The sequence below is a fragment of the Bombina bombina genome, chromosome 3 (assembly GCF_027579735.1).
Source record: "Bombina bombina isolate aBomBom1 chromosome 3, aBomBom1.pri, whole genome shotgun sequence".
NCBI classification, from domain to species: Eukaryota; Metazoa; Chordata; class Amphibia; order Anura; family Bombinatoridae; genus Bombina; species Bombina bombina.
The window spans coordinates 969,243,669-969,260,928 of NC_069501.1; the positions used below are offsets into that span (position 1 = coordinate 969,243,669).

Sequence of the window (17,260 nt, forward strand, 5' to 3'; positions counted from 1 at the left end):
CATTGGAACTTGCTGTTTCAAATAACAATGGAACTTTTGATTAGTGCTTACTCTTTATCACATTCTTATATTAAAATCCTGTATACATTTATAGATGTAATTTACCTTGTTTTTAAAAAATGTTATATTAACATCAAACCATTCAAATTAAGTTACATCTATACGATATACCATGAGTGTGTTTGCATCATCCTCTTTCACATTTTCATATGCATATCTACAGCTCTTGACTCATGTAAGATATAGGATTTCACCCCTCCCTCACAGAACAGTACGATAGAATTGATATATTTAGGATATCACCTCTTCTTGTCAGAACAATACAATATAATTGATACAATGTCAAACCTTTTACAAATATATCAAACTCATTGTGAACTTTAAAGTGGATCTATTATTATGTGTGTATATAGACATAGTTTATGATATTTTTGAATATGATATATATATATATATATATATATATATATATATATATATATATATATATATATATATATATATATATATATATGTAAAAATTAGTAGAATAGATTATTTCCAGTAGTTGATTAAATCAAATCTGGAATTGAGTCATTGCGGGATTCTTGTATTTATTGTAAATATCCAGTACATTTCTTGCTTATTCAGTTTCTGTTCAATGTCCCCTCCTCTTTCATTAGGACTAATCATTTCTATAATATTCCAGGAAAATGTTTCTAAGTTTCTATTATGTCTTTCTATAAAATGCTTAGCTATTGGTGTCATTCTTTCCTCCTGCCTTTTATTATCTGATTGTGATGTGATACTATTAAGGTGTTCTCTGATTCTAACTCTGGTCTCTCGTGTAGTTTTCCCAACTAATATTCTACACGCATATATATCTATTTGTCACAATCGCATGACTTACCACTAACATTTCAGGATTTTTGGAACATATTTGGTTTATCTTCTTAGGTTAGATGCCTTCTTTTTCAAATAAAGATAGCAAGAGAACAAAGAAAAATGGGTAATAGGAGTAAATTAGAAAGTTGCTTCAAATTGAATGCTCTATCCAAATCACGAAAGAAAAGAATGTGGGTTCAGTGTCCCTTTAAGCAACTTTCTAATTTACTCCTATTGTAAATATTTCTTCATTCTCTTGCTATCTTTATTTGAAAAAACAGGAATGTAAGCATAGGAGTCGGCCCATTTTTAATTCAGCACCACCAATCAGCAAGTGCTACTCAGGTGCTGAACCAAAAATGGTCCGGCTCCTATGCTTACATTCCTGTCTTTTCAAATAAAGATAGCAAGAGAATGAAGACAAATTTGCAATAGGAGTAAATTAGAAAGTTGCTTAAATTTGCATGCTCTATCTGAATCATGGAAGAAAAAAAAATGTGTTTTGTGTCCCTTTAATCTTTAGTTTAAAAGCTGTTGTGACCTAGTAATATATTTTTTTAGATAGTATAAAGGCTTTAGAATACCTCACTATCTACCTAATAATCTTCAGGATAATTCTTTGCACATTTCGGATATATCTGCGTTACTTTTCTGAATTTGATACAGTCACTTGGATGCCTGTCTCATGTATCTTATTTCTGTTGTGTGATTATTTTGTAGATGCCCAGGAATTTTACAGTTTTAAATCATGAATTCATGTTATGAAACTCTATGTTCTTTAAAGTGTGATGCCTGAAATCCAGTACATTCTTATAACGTAATTATTAACCTTTATCACATGTATTTTAATGGTTTATATTTCACTTGTCCATTGGATAAAATAAATGACAAATGTAGCTTCACAGTTCATTTGTTAGATGAAAATAGGAATGTTAATTGATCATATATTTTCAATGATATATTTTTGTATAGTAATTTAATATACCGTTTGATTTTGTTAATGCTGCTAGTAATTTGTCTTTAATCAAATTAATAAAAAAACAATGACACCACTGTTTATATGTTAATGTGTTCAAACATGAGCTAAATCACTTCTCTTTTTTGGTAACCTAAAACTCAGTATATGAATAAGTTGGTTGACCCCTGTGCATAGAAATTGAAGATTGGGTTTCTCATTTTAACCATGTTATAAGGAACATTTAATTTATAGAAATAATCAGCAATTAAACACTGCATTACAAAAGAAAGGGCTTAAAATTACTATGTCATCTAATTAGCATAATTTATAAAGTTTTGCAAATCAAGAGCAGTTCAGACCTAGGGGCCGATTTATCACAACCTGAATGGGGCCGTATACCCCTGTTTCCGCACGAGCATTTAGGCTTGCCGGAAGCAGGAGTTAAGAAGCAGCGGCCTTAAGACCGCTGCTCTTTAACTCGTCCACCTCCTCTGAGGCTGCGCACATCAAACCGCCATCAAAATACGATCAGGTTGATTGACACCCCCTGCTAGCAGCCGTATGGCCGCAAATCTGCAGGTGGCGGCATTGCACAAGCAGTTCACCAGAACTGCTTGTGCATTGTTAAATACCGACAACATACGCTGTCGGCATTCAGCGATGCAGGCGGACATAATTCGCTATAGCGAATCATGTCCGCCCGGGGTATGATAAATCTACCCCATAGACTTCTTAAAAAACCTGGTGGAATCCATCTGATTTCCTTGGTTGTGGCTAAATATAAGCAGATGAAAAAGAGCTTGTTTTCTAAGATAACCAATCACAGTGTAGAGTGTTTTTGGTTCAGTTTAATATCAGATCATTAAACTGTGATGGAGACACTCTTGCTTATCTGCTTGGAGTGGAACAAGAACAATTTTCTCTTGATAACCTTTGGAAAGTTTTTCAGAATTGCATGCTCTGTCTATATTATGAAAGCTTAAAGGGACAGTCTACGCCAGAGTTTTTTATGTATAACCCCTTAACGACCGCAATGTACCCTGTACGTCACTGGTAGTTAAGGGATTGTCTGGCTATAATAACGTGGGTCTTGCTGCTAGTGGCAAAACCGCTATTAGTCCCTCCCTCCCTTCTGAACTCACCACCATAGAAATGGTACATTGCTGGTCTTTAAGGTGTTAAAAAGATAGATAATCCCTTTATTACCCATTCCCCAGTTTTGCATAACCAACACAGATTAATATACTTTTTACCTCTATGATTACCTTGTATTTAAGCCTCTGCAAACTGCCCCCTTATTTCAGTTCTTTTAACTAACTTGCATTTTAGCCAATCCGTGCCAACTCATATATAACTCCACAGGAGTGAGCACAATGTTATTAATATGGCACACATGAACTAGTCCTGTCTAGCTGTAAAAAATAAATAAATCAAAATGCACTGATATAAGAGGTGGCCTTCAAGGGCTTAGAAATTAGCCTATGAGCCTTTCAACAAAGAATACCAAGAGAACAAAGCACATTTGATAATAAAAGTAAAGTTAGTTTTTAAAATTGCATGCCCTATCTAAATCATGAAAGTTAAATTGTGACTAGACTGTCCCTTTAATTTTGACTCTTCTGTCTTTTTAAAGTATTACAAACAAGTGTTACAAACCAGCGCCAGCATTTCAGTGTAATAGGTTGCAGAAAATGTTATTTTTCTTTTTGTAAAATAGAAGCTCTAGTGATGCAGAATCCCAATCAGATGTGACATAAAATATTACAGAGTACAGATATTGCTCTGGGGATCCGCTATGCTCCAGCAAACACTCTCTGTGTTTTTATGCACGCACACTTGCATACCTATATCACTTCTACACTCAATAATCTGCAGTCTCAGCTTAAGCAGAAAAGCACCATAAACACATATAAATCATTTTATGAAGAATGCGTTTAATGTTAATAATCTTAATGTTTCTGGGCATTTTCATGTGGTGTTTTTTCTTGTTTCTGTATACTCCGGCCAAAACACTTTTTCAAAAGCATCAAAATATTTTGTATTGTCACTGTTAGCTTAAAGGGACAGTACACTGTAAAATAGTTTTTCCATAAATGTATTTTAAATGACTTGTTATACCAACTGCAGAGTATAAAATATTTGAGAAATTGCATTTTTGGGTTTATTTGTGTATCTGAAGTAGCTGGTTTTGTGCTTTGAAACCACAGCCTATTACAATGGGTTGAGCTTCAGGTAATATCAGATCTCATTATGTTATCACTTTCATGTACACAGACTTGCTTCCTTATCTTATATTTGTCTGGAACACCAAAGCTCAATACATAGAGAGAACAATGGAAAATTATAATTTTATTACTTAACTATCATGCCCCCCACTGAGGGTGTAATCTCTTCTGCTGGCTGTGTTTACTTAGGCTTGTCAATAGCATATACGCCAGTATCAAAACGTTCAGTATAGGTTGGGAAACCACAAGCTAAATCAGCTATTTCAAATGCTGAAATATGAGTAAAGGAGCTACTTGCAACCAATTTAATACACTCTAGCAGGTAAAAAGGATCATTGGGAATAATTTAAAGGGGAGAAAGTTTTTGGGTGAACTGTCCCTTTAATAATTGTTTAAATGAGAATGCACCCTGAACTTTCAATACTACAGAGCCTGATTATGCCAACGGAATCAGAAAGTACTGCCAGCTTTATATATTTGATACGCGCACACCTTTAACATCACCTCATCTGTCTGTTTTTCCTTACGGTTTCTGTTCTTAGACAGGGTGGGACACGTCAGAGAGTGAACTCAGCGAAGGAGAACTGGAGAAGAGAAGACGGACCTTACTACAACAGCTGGATGACGATCAATAGATAGAGGTTTCTAAGCATAAGAATGTGTGATGTTTCCACAACTTTTTTATACTATTTAAGTTCATATGTTTTAAAGAAGAGAATTTTGTTTTCAAAGTAAATATTTTGATTGATTTATTCAGTTATAAGGCAGAAAAAAAAAACATAGCTACTATTTATGTAAAACTGGCTCAATTTTACTTATTGCGGAAAGTGGACAAATAAGTCCTACCAAAAGCTAACTCACACACTGAAACATTTGTTGTAAAGTCAAAACTATTTATTAAAAAAGTCAACTGAAAACGTGTCATTGAAGCCGTCTCTTACTGTCATACTTTAGTAGGGCTGTGTGTTTGTTCCCAATATATAAAAACACTTTCTAATTTAAGTTTCTTTTGTCATTAAAAGGACATCAAATGGACAATAAAAGCTATTTTTTATACTATGATTGTACATTATGCACACAATTATTAACTTTATTAAAGGGACATAATACTCATATGCTAAATCACTTGAAACTGATCCAGTATAACTGTAAAAAGCTGACAGGAAAATATCACCTTAGCATCTCAATGTTAAAAAGAAAGATATTTTACCTCACAATTTCCTCAGCTCAGCAGAGTAAGTTCTGTGTAATAAGTTATACTCCGCTGCAGCCCAGAAAAGAAAAAAATGAAGAAATGAACAACAGCCAATCAGCATCAACAGTGCTGAGGTCATGAACTCTTTTACTGTGAATGCATGAGATTTCACTTAACTTTCATGAGATTTCATTGTAAACTTCCTTACACTGAATAGGGAAATAAGATGAGTGTGCATGAAAGCTCGCTCCTTCCGCTGTCCCGGGACAGACATACTAATATGCTGCTTAGAAGTCCTTTACAATGGGATGTGGCTACTGAGGAACTTTTGAGGTAAAATATTCTTCTTTTTTACATAGAGATGTTCAGGTGATATTTTCTATTCAGCTTTTTACAGCTATACTGCATCACTTTCAAGTGTTTCAACATAGCTTTATTTATGTTGGTGATCACCAAAGTACCAAGTACCTTTCTGATATCCCCAAACCCTCCTTCCTGGAACAGCGTTTAATTTAAAAACTACATCTTCAATCAGAACTTGCTCAATCATATCGTTCACTTTAATGTAGAGAGCTCCTGTGCTGGATAAAGGTGTAGGTGTCCGATAAAGATGAAGGCAATTCTAGAGCTAAATTAAACGATAAGAAGGAATTTTTTACACCTAATCAAAACAATAGGCATGTGAACACAAGTTACACTTTATTATCAGATTCAATAGTAACCATCATATATAAAAAAGGTTCTGAATAAATATTGTTTTTGTTAATAGGAGATCAGTTGTTAAGAGTTGGTAGGTGATGCGCCCCAGTGCATATTTACAAGAGCTCCCACACTAAAGAACAGACTGGCACCCAGTAAGGTGGTAAAGAAGTCTAATGTAATGCAGTCCACATCAAGATGGAAAGACTCCCCTCTTCAACTGAAATTAGCGCAGAGAGGAATATTTAAATGTAGGAAAAAAAATTATGTGGTATGTGCAGACACATCACAGGAGGGATTGTTTCCAATCAGAGAATAATGAGATTCAATCGCATTTGACATGTTATTCTAAGTTCATGATATACTGTACCTCCTGGAATGTGTCTGTGGAATCCAATACATTGGGAGAACCTCTAGAGCCATCAGAAAGAGATGTGGGGAACATATGAGTAATATCAAGAAGCCTCTTTTGAAACATAGTGATCTACTTGACAAGATTTTTACATAGCGGTGTACTATAACTTTGCAGTTTTTCATTAGTTTAGTCTGTATCTTTAGCTGATCCTACTGGAAGTTATCGTTAGCGGTTATCTGTCCTCGGGAGTTTCAACACCACAAATCTGGTGTGATCCAAGAGACGAATATAGAAACCTGCCTGATACAACTTATCCAGTGTAATCTAGCTGATACATCTGAACCGGGTTTTGATTAACGAACAACCTTGTGACACCAGGAAGGTAATATTAGAAAAGGACTTGGGGGTCATCAACATTAATAAAGCTTTATTTTTTTATAGTGTGAGGAGATCAATAAAGTAAATGTGTACATGCTGCATAATTGTAGTATAAAAAATAGTTTACTGTTGCTTAAAACATCTGCTTCTTTTGACTAAAAATTGTGTTTATCCTTTGCTTTATAGAGAGCCTAAAAGCATATTCAGTGACCTGAAAATCAAATATCTGGTGTAAGCAATTTGCAGCATTTTAAAAACATAGGTTACAGATTGGGCAAAGCATGTTTTTTTAACACAAAAGCAGAAGGTATTTAATGTCCCTACCAGCATAACCATGTACTAGTTATAAATCATAGGGAGATTTTTTTTCCCTTTGCAAATGTATGTAATAACTTGGATTCAGTTATTGAATTATTTAATATTGGAAACTTTACTCACACCAACACATTAAAAACCACTTAAGATCAGGAAGTAAAGGTGTTTGTCATGAAAACACTGCACTGATTGGTGCAAACTGCAAATACACATGGTCTTCCTGGTGTTGAAAATATTCTATTCCTATTTACAATGTGGCCGGAAGTATTGGTACTCATCCACTTTTTAAAGAAAACGCACAATTTTCTCTGAACTAAGTAAAAATTGTCAACATTATATAGTATCCCCCATTCTTGATAACAGAAACTTTACTTTTGATTTATGACTTTACATATTACTATAAACAGTATAGCAAATGAGAATGGCATGGACAAAAATAGTGGTACTCTTTACCTAATATTTCGTAGCACAGCCTTTGGAGACAATCTAAAATATCAAACAGAGACAGATGCGCCACATGGCCCAATATTGTAGTTTCCAAATTTATGTAGATTTTACTATATAGTTGAACTCACATGTATTGGAGCACCTCAATTGGTGCAAATGACACAGTCTGGGATCTATAACAGTCACCCAGCAGACCGGCCTCTCGAGTTGTTCAGGGTCTGTGTAAAATAGAAAACACAAAAAAGCCTATATGGCCTAGTATTGTATGACTAGAGTGATTTCACACCAGATAGTAGTATAAGATTTTGAACTCACATTTGGTGAAGCATCCCCAATGATGCTATAGAGACAAGCTGGGATTAATTCAGTCACCCAACAGACTTAGCTCGTGGCATACAGCATGCAATAGTCCTCTCAGTGGTCTTTAGGTCAGTGATATCCTCAGATAAAAACCAGTTCATAGGCAGCAAGTGTTTATAGTAAAAGTTAAAATCACTTTAATAAAATAATATTAAATTGCGACGCGTTTCTCAGTCTCAGACTGTTTCCTCAGGCATAATAAAATGGTTTACAAACACTTGCTATATATTCCTAAACAAACCACTTAACATAATTGGTAACACTTGTTGTGGGTGTGGTTTATGACATCATCAGTATCCTAGCTACTGATATATTTTAGCAACAAATGTGACACAGTATTGTATACTTAAACAATGTACATCAGAGTTTACATTTTATGAGTCAAGTGAAACAATCTACCTCATACTTTGCAGTGCAAATATTAATCATAATACATAAAACACATCAATATTATAATATTGTAGCAATACATATATTTCCCCATATCCAGTGAGATTTGTCTCATGCTACTCAATCATATCTGATTCCTATCTCTATTTCTATTTAATGTCTAGGCTGGGTCTGTTTTATATCAGAACATCTTTAATCCATTGTTTAATGGTTTATCTTTTTTCTTATTTAGTTTTTAAGTGTCTGATCCCTCTCTGCCAATAGCCCCAATCTACATTTAATATGAGGGTAACTATTTTTTGTTCAAACCTTTGTATTAAACATTATAAGCCCTTTGATTTATTGGTATGTAATAGTTTTATAATCTACTGCTGTGCATAAACTGTGATTTCAAATGGCAGGTTGTTAACTAACCTTATAGGGCTATTGATCCATTAGATTCGAGTAGTTTCAAACGCCATCTGATGTTCTAAATGGCGTGTGTGTTGCGCTAATGCGCATGTGTACAACGTCAATGTGTATGTGAGTAATGTTGCCAAGGGAACAAATAGTGTTAGTCAATTATACGTTGTGCGTAAAACGTGATACGTCCCAAGCTGCGCTAGTGCGCATGTCAGCACTGCTAAGGCGTCTCAAGCTTTCGTTGCCAAGGGAACCGGAATCCCATTCAATCTCACGTTATGCGTGTTATAGCCTTACAGCTGATAGGTTAGTATTATCTTGTAGGAGGTTTTTATTGTTTATGCTAGTGCGCATGTCAGCATTGCCAAGGAGTCTCAAGTTTTCATTGCCAAGGGAACCAGAATCTCATGAGACTCTGGTTCCCTTGGCAATGAAAACTTGAGACTCCTTGGCAATGCTGACATGCGCACTAGCATAAACAATAAAAACCTCCTACAAGATAATACTAACCTATCAGCTGTAAGGCTATAACACGCATAACGTGAGATTGAATGGGATTCCGGTTCCCTTGGCAACGAAAGCTTGAGACGCCTTAGCAGTGCTGACATGCGCACTAGCGCAGCTTGGGACGTATCACGTTTTACGCACAACGTATAATTGACTAACACTATTTGTTCCCTTGGCAACATTACTCACATACACATTGACGTTGTACACATGCGCATTAGCGCAACACACACGCCATTTAGAACATCAGATGGCGTTTGAAACTACTCGAATCTAATGGATCAATAGCCCTATAAGGTTAGTTAACAACCTGCCATTTGAAATCACAGTTTATGCACAGCAGTAGATTATAAAACTATTACATACCAATAAATCAAAGGGCTTATAATGTTTAATACAAAGGTTTGAACAAAAAATAGTTACCCTCATATTAAATGTAGATTGGGGCTATTGGCAGAGAGGGATCAGACACTTAAAAACTAAATAAGAAAAAAGATAAACCATTAAACAATGGATTAAAGATGTTCTGATATAAAACAGACCCAGCCTAGACATTAAATAGAAATAGAGATAGGAATCAGATATGATTGAGTAGCATGAGACAAATCTCACTGGATATGGGGAAATATATGTATTGCTACAATATTGTAGTATTGATGTGTTTTATGTATTATGATTAATATTTGCACTGCAAAGTATGAGGTAGATTGTTTCACTTGACTCATAAAATGTAAACTCTGATGTACATTGTTTAAGTATACAATACTGTGTCACATTTGTTGCTAAAATATATCAGTAGCTAGGATACTGATGATGTCATAAACCACACCCACAACAAGTGTTACCAATTATGTTAAGTGGTTTGTTTAGGAATATATAGCAAGTGTTTGTAAACCATTTTATTATGCCTGAGGAAACAGTCTGAGACTGAGAAACGCGTCGCAATTTAATATTATTTTATTAAAGTGATTTTAACTTTTACTATAAACACTTGCTGCCTATGAACTGGTTTTTATCTGAGGATATCACTGACCTAAAGACCACTGAGAGGACTATTGCATGCTGTATGCCACGAGCTAAGTCTGTTGGGTGACTGAATTAATCCCAGCTTGTCTCTATAGCATCATTGGGGATGCTTCACCAAATGTGAGTTCAAAATCTTATACTACTATCTGGTGTGAAATCACTCTAGTCATACAATACTAGGCCATATAGGCTTTTTTGTGTTTTCTATTTTACACAGACCCTGAACAACTCGAGAGGCCGGTCTGCTGGGTGACTGTTATAGATCCCAGACTGTGTCATTTGCACCAATTGAGGTGCTCCAATACATGTGAGTTCAACTATATAGTAAAATCTACATAAATTTGGAAACTACAATATTGGGCCATGTGGCGCATCTGTCTCTGTTTGATATTTTAGATTGCTTAATTGGATCCTGGTCTGGACCACTACAGATTGCTGCCTTGGTATTCTACTATCAAGACCTTTATAAAGGACAATATAGTGATCATTGTCACCCATTAACCACTATCTTTGAGTGAGATATAACTATCCTATTAACATTGTGATTATCAAATTGTTTAGGCTAACATCTATTTACTCTGTTCACAACGTATATACTAGTTTTGAGTGAGATACAACTGTCCTATTAACATTGTGATTATCAAATTGTATAGGTTAACATCTATTTACTCTGTCCACAACATATATACTAGTTACTACTGAATCAGTGTATCATCATTTATACTGAAAAGTGCATTTCTATTGGTAACATATAAGCTACCTCATATACTACATATTACCATTTATAGATACTCTCAAGGGCGCCCCCTTTTCTTTTGTTGTATTAATTCTTTGGAGACAATAACTATAATCAAGTGCTTTCTGCAGCTCTGAATAAGATTTCATCAATTTTCAAATGGAATTTTGGCCCACTCTTCTTGAGCAAACTACTCCAGGTGTTCCATCAGGTTTGATGGGTAACTTTTTTCCACTCTGAGTTTCAGTTCTTTCCACAGATGTTCGAAGGGATTCAGATCTCATTCATTCTTGGGTGCTTTTGAGGTATGTTTCAGGTCATTATCCTGCTGGAGTACCCATGACCTACAACTGAGACACAGCTTTCTGACACTGGACAGTACGTTTCACACCAAAATGCCTTGATAGTCTTCTGATTTCATTGTGCCTGGCACAGATTCTACGCACCCACTGCCAGAGGCAGCAAAGCAACCACAAAACTTCACTGAGCCTCCCCGTGTCTCACAGTGGGGTGTTCTTTTGGAGTTGTGATTTGCCCAAAAAAAAACTTTTGTTTTGTCTGTCCTAGTCATGCTTTTTTTGGGTTTCTCTCTTCCTAGGTCTTCTACCATGAAGGTCATTTTCATTCAAACAGCAACGGATGGTGCGACTTGATAGGATTGCACCTTAAGCTTCAACTTTGGCTTAGATCTCTTTTGAAGTTGTCCATGGTTCTTTCTCCACCATTCAAATAATCTTTCTCATCATTCTTCGGTCAATTTTAGTCTTGCCACATCCAGGGATGTTGTCTAAAATCCCATGTGCCTTAAACTTCTTAATAATATTGTCAACAGTGCTCACAGGAACATCAAGCTCTTTAGAAATGGGCTTGTAGTCTTTTTATAGACCATGCTTGGCTATAACCATCTTTTTAAGCTCAGACAACTCTCTGGTTTTCCTTCTCTTTTCGGTGTTCAGTTTGATACACACAGTGGCGCACAACAGCAGAGTGAATTCTCCATTTAAATTGGTTGCTACCAATTAATAGGGAAGTATCACTAGAAAACAGTTCTTTATTGTAACTTATAAAGTGTATCAATAGTTTTGTCCAGGTCATTTTAGAATGTCTTTACAGAACAAGCAATAATTTGCTCCATACATTGTGCACAATTGCCTAATGTATGGATGACAAAAGATATTTTAAATTTCAACACTTTTCAGGGTGAATGGTCCATTACTTGATTATAATGCAATACTTTTGCCCACAGTTGTATGATTATAATATATTGAAATTCTTAGAATTAATTTTTAGAAGCACTTTTATTTATTGCTTAATCTAAAGGATCAACCCTTTGTGAAAAGAAATCATCTTTATGAAGAGTCTTGCTTGAGGTAACAGCTGCTTTGTGGCAGATCAGGAAAACATGCTAAGTTGACCATCAGAGAGTCCCTGCAAAGGAAAAGCCTATTTTGAGGAGTAAAACTCTAAAATGTATTCTCTTCTCCTCTGATTCAGTGCTATTCACACTGTGATAAGTGGATACTTCTTTTGGAAATTAAAAAGATTCACCATACTAGAATTCATGCTTTCTTCAGTTCCTCCTCAAAGAATGACAAGTATCCAATATTTGATCAAGACGTATCACTGGGCTTTCTGACTGATTTTTATTTTTGATAGAAAATACAAACTCAAGAGCAACATGATCATGCTACTTTTAGATTGGAAATTAATGACTTTAAGACCTGTTCATCTGACAGAGCTCTCAAAGGTACACAAACTTGGAGATTGTGATTTAAAATGTTTGTTGTAAAACAACTTTGCAATATATTTTCATTATTTATTTTGCTCCGTTTCCCTGTAATTTAACTCTGAAACTCAAGGGCATACTTCACAAGCCTAACCCTGCTTTGTATCTGTCCCTAATTCGCCCCAGCAAAGATTATCAGAAACAGTATTGCAAAATAATGATAATTTTGCTAACCCTATAACAGAAGCTGACCTTATCTATTCCACTAACATGAGTCATCTTTATATATAATGACAAACCTTTAGATGAAAACAAATCTTAACAATCTGTTAAATGTAATGTAATTAATTTTTCTGACCAGTAGATGGCAGCAGAACCACATGTTTGTGGTTGGCGTGAAATTTGAATGTTTTAAAAGGTGAATTTTAATGTACTACTGCAAGCATGAATAAGGGTTAATAGACCCGAAAATGTTGCTTGACTTTATGTCTGTATCGAAATAAAAGAGAAGAACTGTACCTAGTGCTGTGGACATTAACTTTTTTGCATATTGTGACCTTTAGGAGGACGCAAAAGAGACACCAACACACCAGAGCTTTAAATCCCTCCCACTTTCCATGCTCCTCATTCATTTTCTTTTGCCTCCTCAATGAGGTGAAAGTGAAATGCACCTCTACTCGTCGTGGTAACTGGATCCTCTATCCCAATGTTTTTCAACAGGCCAGATTGTCATTATATCTCAGCTAAAGTGCAGGTGATCACCTGATTACTTTACCTGTGCTCTAGTTCATATATAATTAAAGGGAAACACCTTGTAATTACAAGACATTTCTGTTGTGTTGCTATAGAATAACACATCAGCCAAGTCTTAACATATTTCACATTTACATCCATTTTACTGCAGTTATTTTTGAATAACCAAACTCCACCCACTATTTGCCTCATTTAGAGGAGCCAATCTGCGCTTTAGTCTGCAGACAACAAAGCTAGTCTCTGTCATAAAGTACTCTGTTTTGCAGTTGTTATCAATTAAAGCCACTTAGTGAAAGATTCATAGCAGAGGTAGAGCTTATAAGTCAGCAGTTTGCTTTTCATGTTCTTAGAATTAGAAACTTGCTTAAATTACATACAAAAGGGGCAAAATAAATAATGAAAATATATTGTAAAGCTGTTTCATTATGCATAACTAAACATTTTATGTAAACATCTCAAGGCTTTTACTGTCCCTTTAAGGACTGGAGTTGAGAAACACTGCTCTAACCAATCTGAGGCCCAGTAACTGTCGTAAGGAGTTATCAGCCAGGCAGTAAAGATATATTTTCTCAGTGGGAAATGTCACAAGGCTCCCAGGTGAAATGTGGACTTGTCCACCTATCTCCTGGTTTGTAGTTGTTGTTACGGATTTAGATCCTTGGCATCGTGCGTGCACTACCTAGGATAGGCGCATCTACTGGAAGCAAGTTACTGCAGCTGAGGTAAGCACAGTGGACAAAGGTGCTGAGAGGTAAGTACTTGCACTTCCATAGCCCACTGGCTATTGGTATGAATATGTTCACATGCTTCACATAGGTAGGGGAGATATATATTTATACACCATACACCTTATAATAGTGGTTTATAGCAGTTTTGACCACTTAAAAAATAATTAGATTACTGTCGCTTTAAATTTAGGTCAGTCCGCTTAGCATGTTCACATTTTTTTCTGAGCTGTACACAGGAAGTTTTCCTTCACCTGCGCTAAATTTCTACTTGTTGCCTTTGGGTTCTTTGTTTTAGTGCTCATTGGAAGTGCTGGTACGCTAATGGTTAACTGTTTTAGCGCACCTTTTCTGTGTTTAAATCATTTCTTGTTGCTGTAAGTGGTAAGGCCCTCTGATCATCAGAGTTTGGCTTCAAATCTGGGGAGTTTTATTTAACCCTTTATTTGCTATGTAAGCCTTTAACTGTTTGCAGTATTTCAGCGCTTATTTGATAACACCTTATGTTTATTGTTACTGTTTCCATCTTTTCTTCCCTTCGGGGTTAACTATTTGTGTGCTTTTAAGTGCTTATTTGCTTCAGTCTATCTCTGATACTTAAGCTATTTCCTTCTGGTACTATGAAGCAAACTGGTGCAGCTCAGGTCTCTGGTCCATCAGCTCTGATATTTTAACCCCTTACAGTTTGTGTTTACTTTGTAAGGATTATCAGGTGTGTCCCTGTGCCCAGCTTTGTACCTCATATGCTGAGTCTATTGGTAACCCTAAACAGGGTTTTACTGCACTTCAGAGTGTGCAAGGGTCTTTACCCTATGAAAGTTACTTCCAGGAGAGTTCATCTGAACTTTCTCTGAATCTTAAAAATTATTTTCACTCTATTAGTGAGGTTCTAGCTTGTGTGCCTACAGCGCAGACGTTTGCAAGGATTTGACGGTGGTCCTTCTTTGGCCTTTAGCTCATCAGGGACTTAGAGCAGTCTAATATACATTTATTCTGTGAATTATTGCACATCCTCAGTAGGAGTTGGTGACTCAAAAAGTGTAAATATAAAAAGACTGTGCACAGTTAATGGAAGTAAATTAGAAAGTTGTTTAAAATTGCATGCTGTATCTGAATCATGAAGTTTAATTTTGACTTGAGTGTCCCTTTAATTGCAGGACGTTTTATTTGCTGTATGGTATAAGATTGTCCTGCTGCTGTCAAGCAACCTGTAAAGAGGGTTGATACATTTTTTAAGGCAACTCCGAAGCATCCTTCCTCTTTTCCCATGCCTGATTCAGTTTCTGAACTTAATTTTAAGGAATGGCAGAAACCACATGTTCTTTTTCTTCCATTTACCAAATTCATGTCTATGTTTACCTTCTGTTTGGGAAACTGTTCCTAAGGCAGCTATTTAGAATCTGGCCAGGCATACCACTATTCCTTTGGAGGATCGTTCCTATTTTAAAGATCCTTTCGATATAAAATTTGAATGTTTTCATAGGTGATCATTACAGCTGGCAGGATTTATGTTTAGACCTGCAGTCTGTATTGCCTGCGTCGCCACTGCTGTTTGGTGTGATAATCTTTCAGAACTTGTTTCTGGGGAAAAAACTCTGGATGAGATTCAGGATCGTATTAATCTCCTGAGAACAGCAAATACCTTTATTTGTGATGCAGCAGTGTAAAGAATTCACATTAATGCTAAGAATGCTGCATTAGCTGTTTTAGCTAATGAGCTTTGTGCCTCAAAGTGATGGTAAACCCATGCGTATAACAAACACTAGGATTTACCATCACTAAAAATAAACATTAGTTTCTGTCATCGTTTCCAAAAAACTCAACTATCTGTAAGGCAAGTGTATCGCTAACTCAGCACCTCCGGCTGCCCACAGCACATCACTTTCTTCAATGAGGTGACGTTTCCACCTCTAAACCAATAGGCGTGCATCTCAACTGACATCCTAGCATGGTTATTGGTCTAGAGGTGGAAACGTCATCTCATTGGAAAAATTGTTCTGCCTGGGCGGCCGGAGGAGCTGAGTTAGCGACATACTTGTTTGAATCACAAACGGCCTCAGTATTGTGCCAGGTCTCGGGATCCTCAGACGAGTGTGATAGATTATCTAGTAGTGGTTCCTTGGTCATTTAACCTGATTTACATATTTCCTCCGTTTTTGTTGCTATCTAGATTAAAAGCCAGGATCAAGCCTCTGCAATTCTTATTGCTCCAGTGTGGCCTCACAGGATTTGCTTTGCAGATCTGATGGAGATGTCCTTGTGCCCGCCTTGGAGGCGTCCTCTAAGAAAAGAGCTTCTCTCTCAAGCCCTTTCTTTTTTCAAGATCTCAAAATTGTGAATTTGACGGCATGGTCAATGAATGCTTAATGCTGTCTCATATAGGTTTTTCTGACAAGGTTATGGATACAGATATCAATCAGGAAAGTGTGGTTCCTTCTTTTTGTCCACCTCATAAGAATTCTAAGGAGCATCTTCTCCACAATTTAGAAGTTGTAAGAGCTCTCAAATATTATGTGGAAGCCACAAAACATTTCAGACTTTCTTCTGTTTGTGTTTTTCCCTACCATTTTTCTGGGCCTCGCAAAGGTCAGAAAGCTACAGCTTTAATTTGTAAAGCTTATTTGGTTACGGGCAAAACTCCCCCTAAGTGCGTTCTCATTCCACTACAGCATTTGCTACTTTCACAATGGGGCTTCTATTGATTTGATGTAAGGCAACTACTTGGACTTCTTTACACCTTTTTAAAGTTTTATCACTTTGATGTGTACGCTTCTTTTGAGGCTGCCTTTGGCATGAATGTTCTGCAGACTGTAGTGCCTGATTAGTAACATCCTACCTTTATGGTTCCCCCCATTTAACAGTGATCTCGTGTACTCAACTGTTTGAGTATTGTTTCCCATATGTGATGGCTTATGAACTCTCACCATCTGATGAAAGAAAACAAAATGTATGCTTACCTGGAAAATTAACGTGATGGTAAATCAGAGCATTTAAAAAATGCTGTAATTTACCATCACCAAAAATAAACTTCACTTATTAAAAATAAAAAAGAGGTGCTAAACAGCGCTCTTCTCTCAATGAGCTGACGTTTCCACCTCTAAACCAATAGCCATGCGTGTCATTTGCAGTGTTTTGTTTGCTAGCATGGCTATTGGTTTAGAGGTGGAAACGTCACCTCATTGGTAAAGAGCGCTGTGCT

General features: G+C 36.2%; 1 protein-coding gene across 4 annotated transcripts in view; it reads left to right on the forward strand.

Annotated features, from left to right (window-relative positions):
* PRPF40B (pre-mRNA processing factor 40 homolog B) overlaps positions 1-4,964 on the forward strand; it is a 296,834-nt gene extending 291,870 nt beyond the window's left edge. For 3 of the 4 annotated variants that reach the window (XM_053708036.1, XM_053708038.1, XM_053708039.1), the window contains one exon: positions 4,590-4,964. In XM_053708036.1, coding sequence (XP_053564011.1) covers positions 4,590-4,682 — 93 coding nt within the window. In that variant the 3' untranslated portion in view covers positions 4,683-4,964. The remainder of the gene's footprint in view (positions 1-4,589) is intronic. The other variant, XM_053708037.1, reaches the window with a different exon arrangement.
* The last annotated feature ends 12,296 nt before the right edge of the window (positions 4,965-17,260 follow it).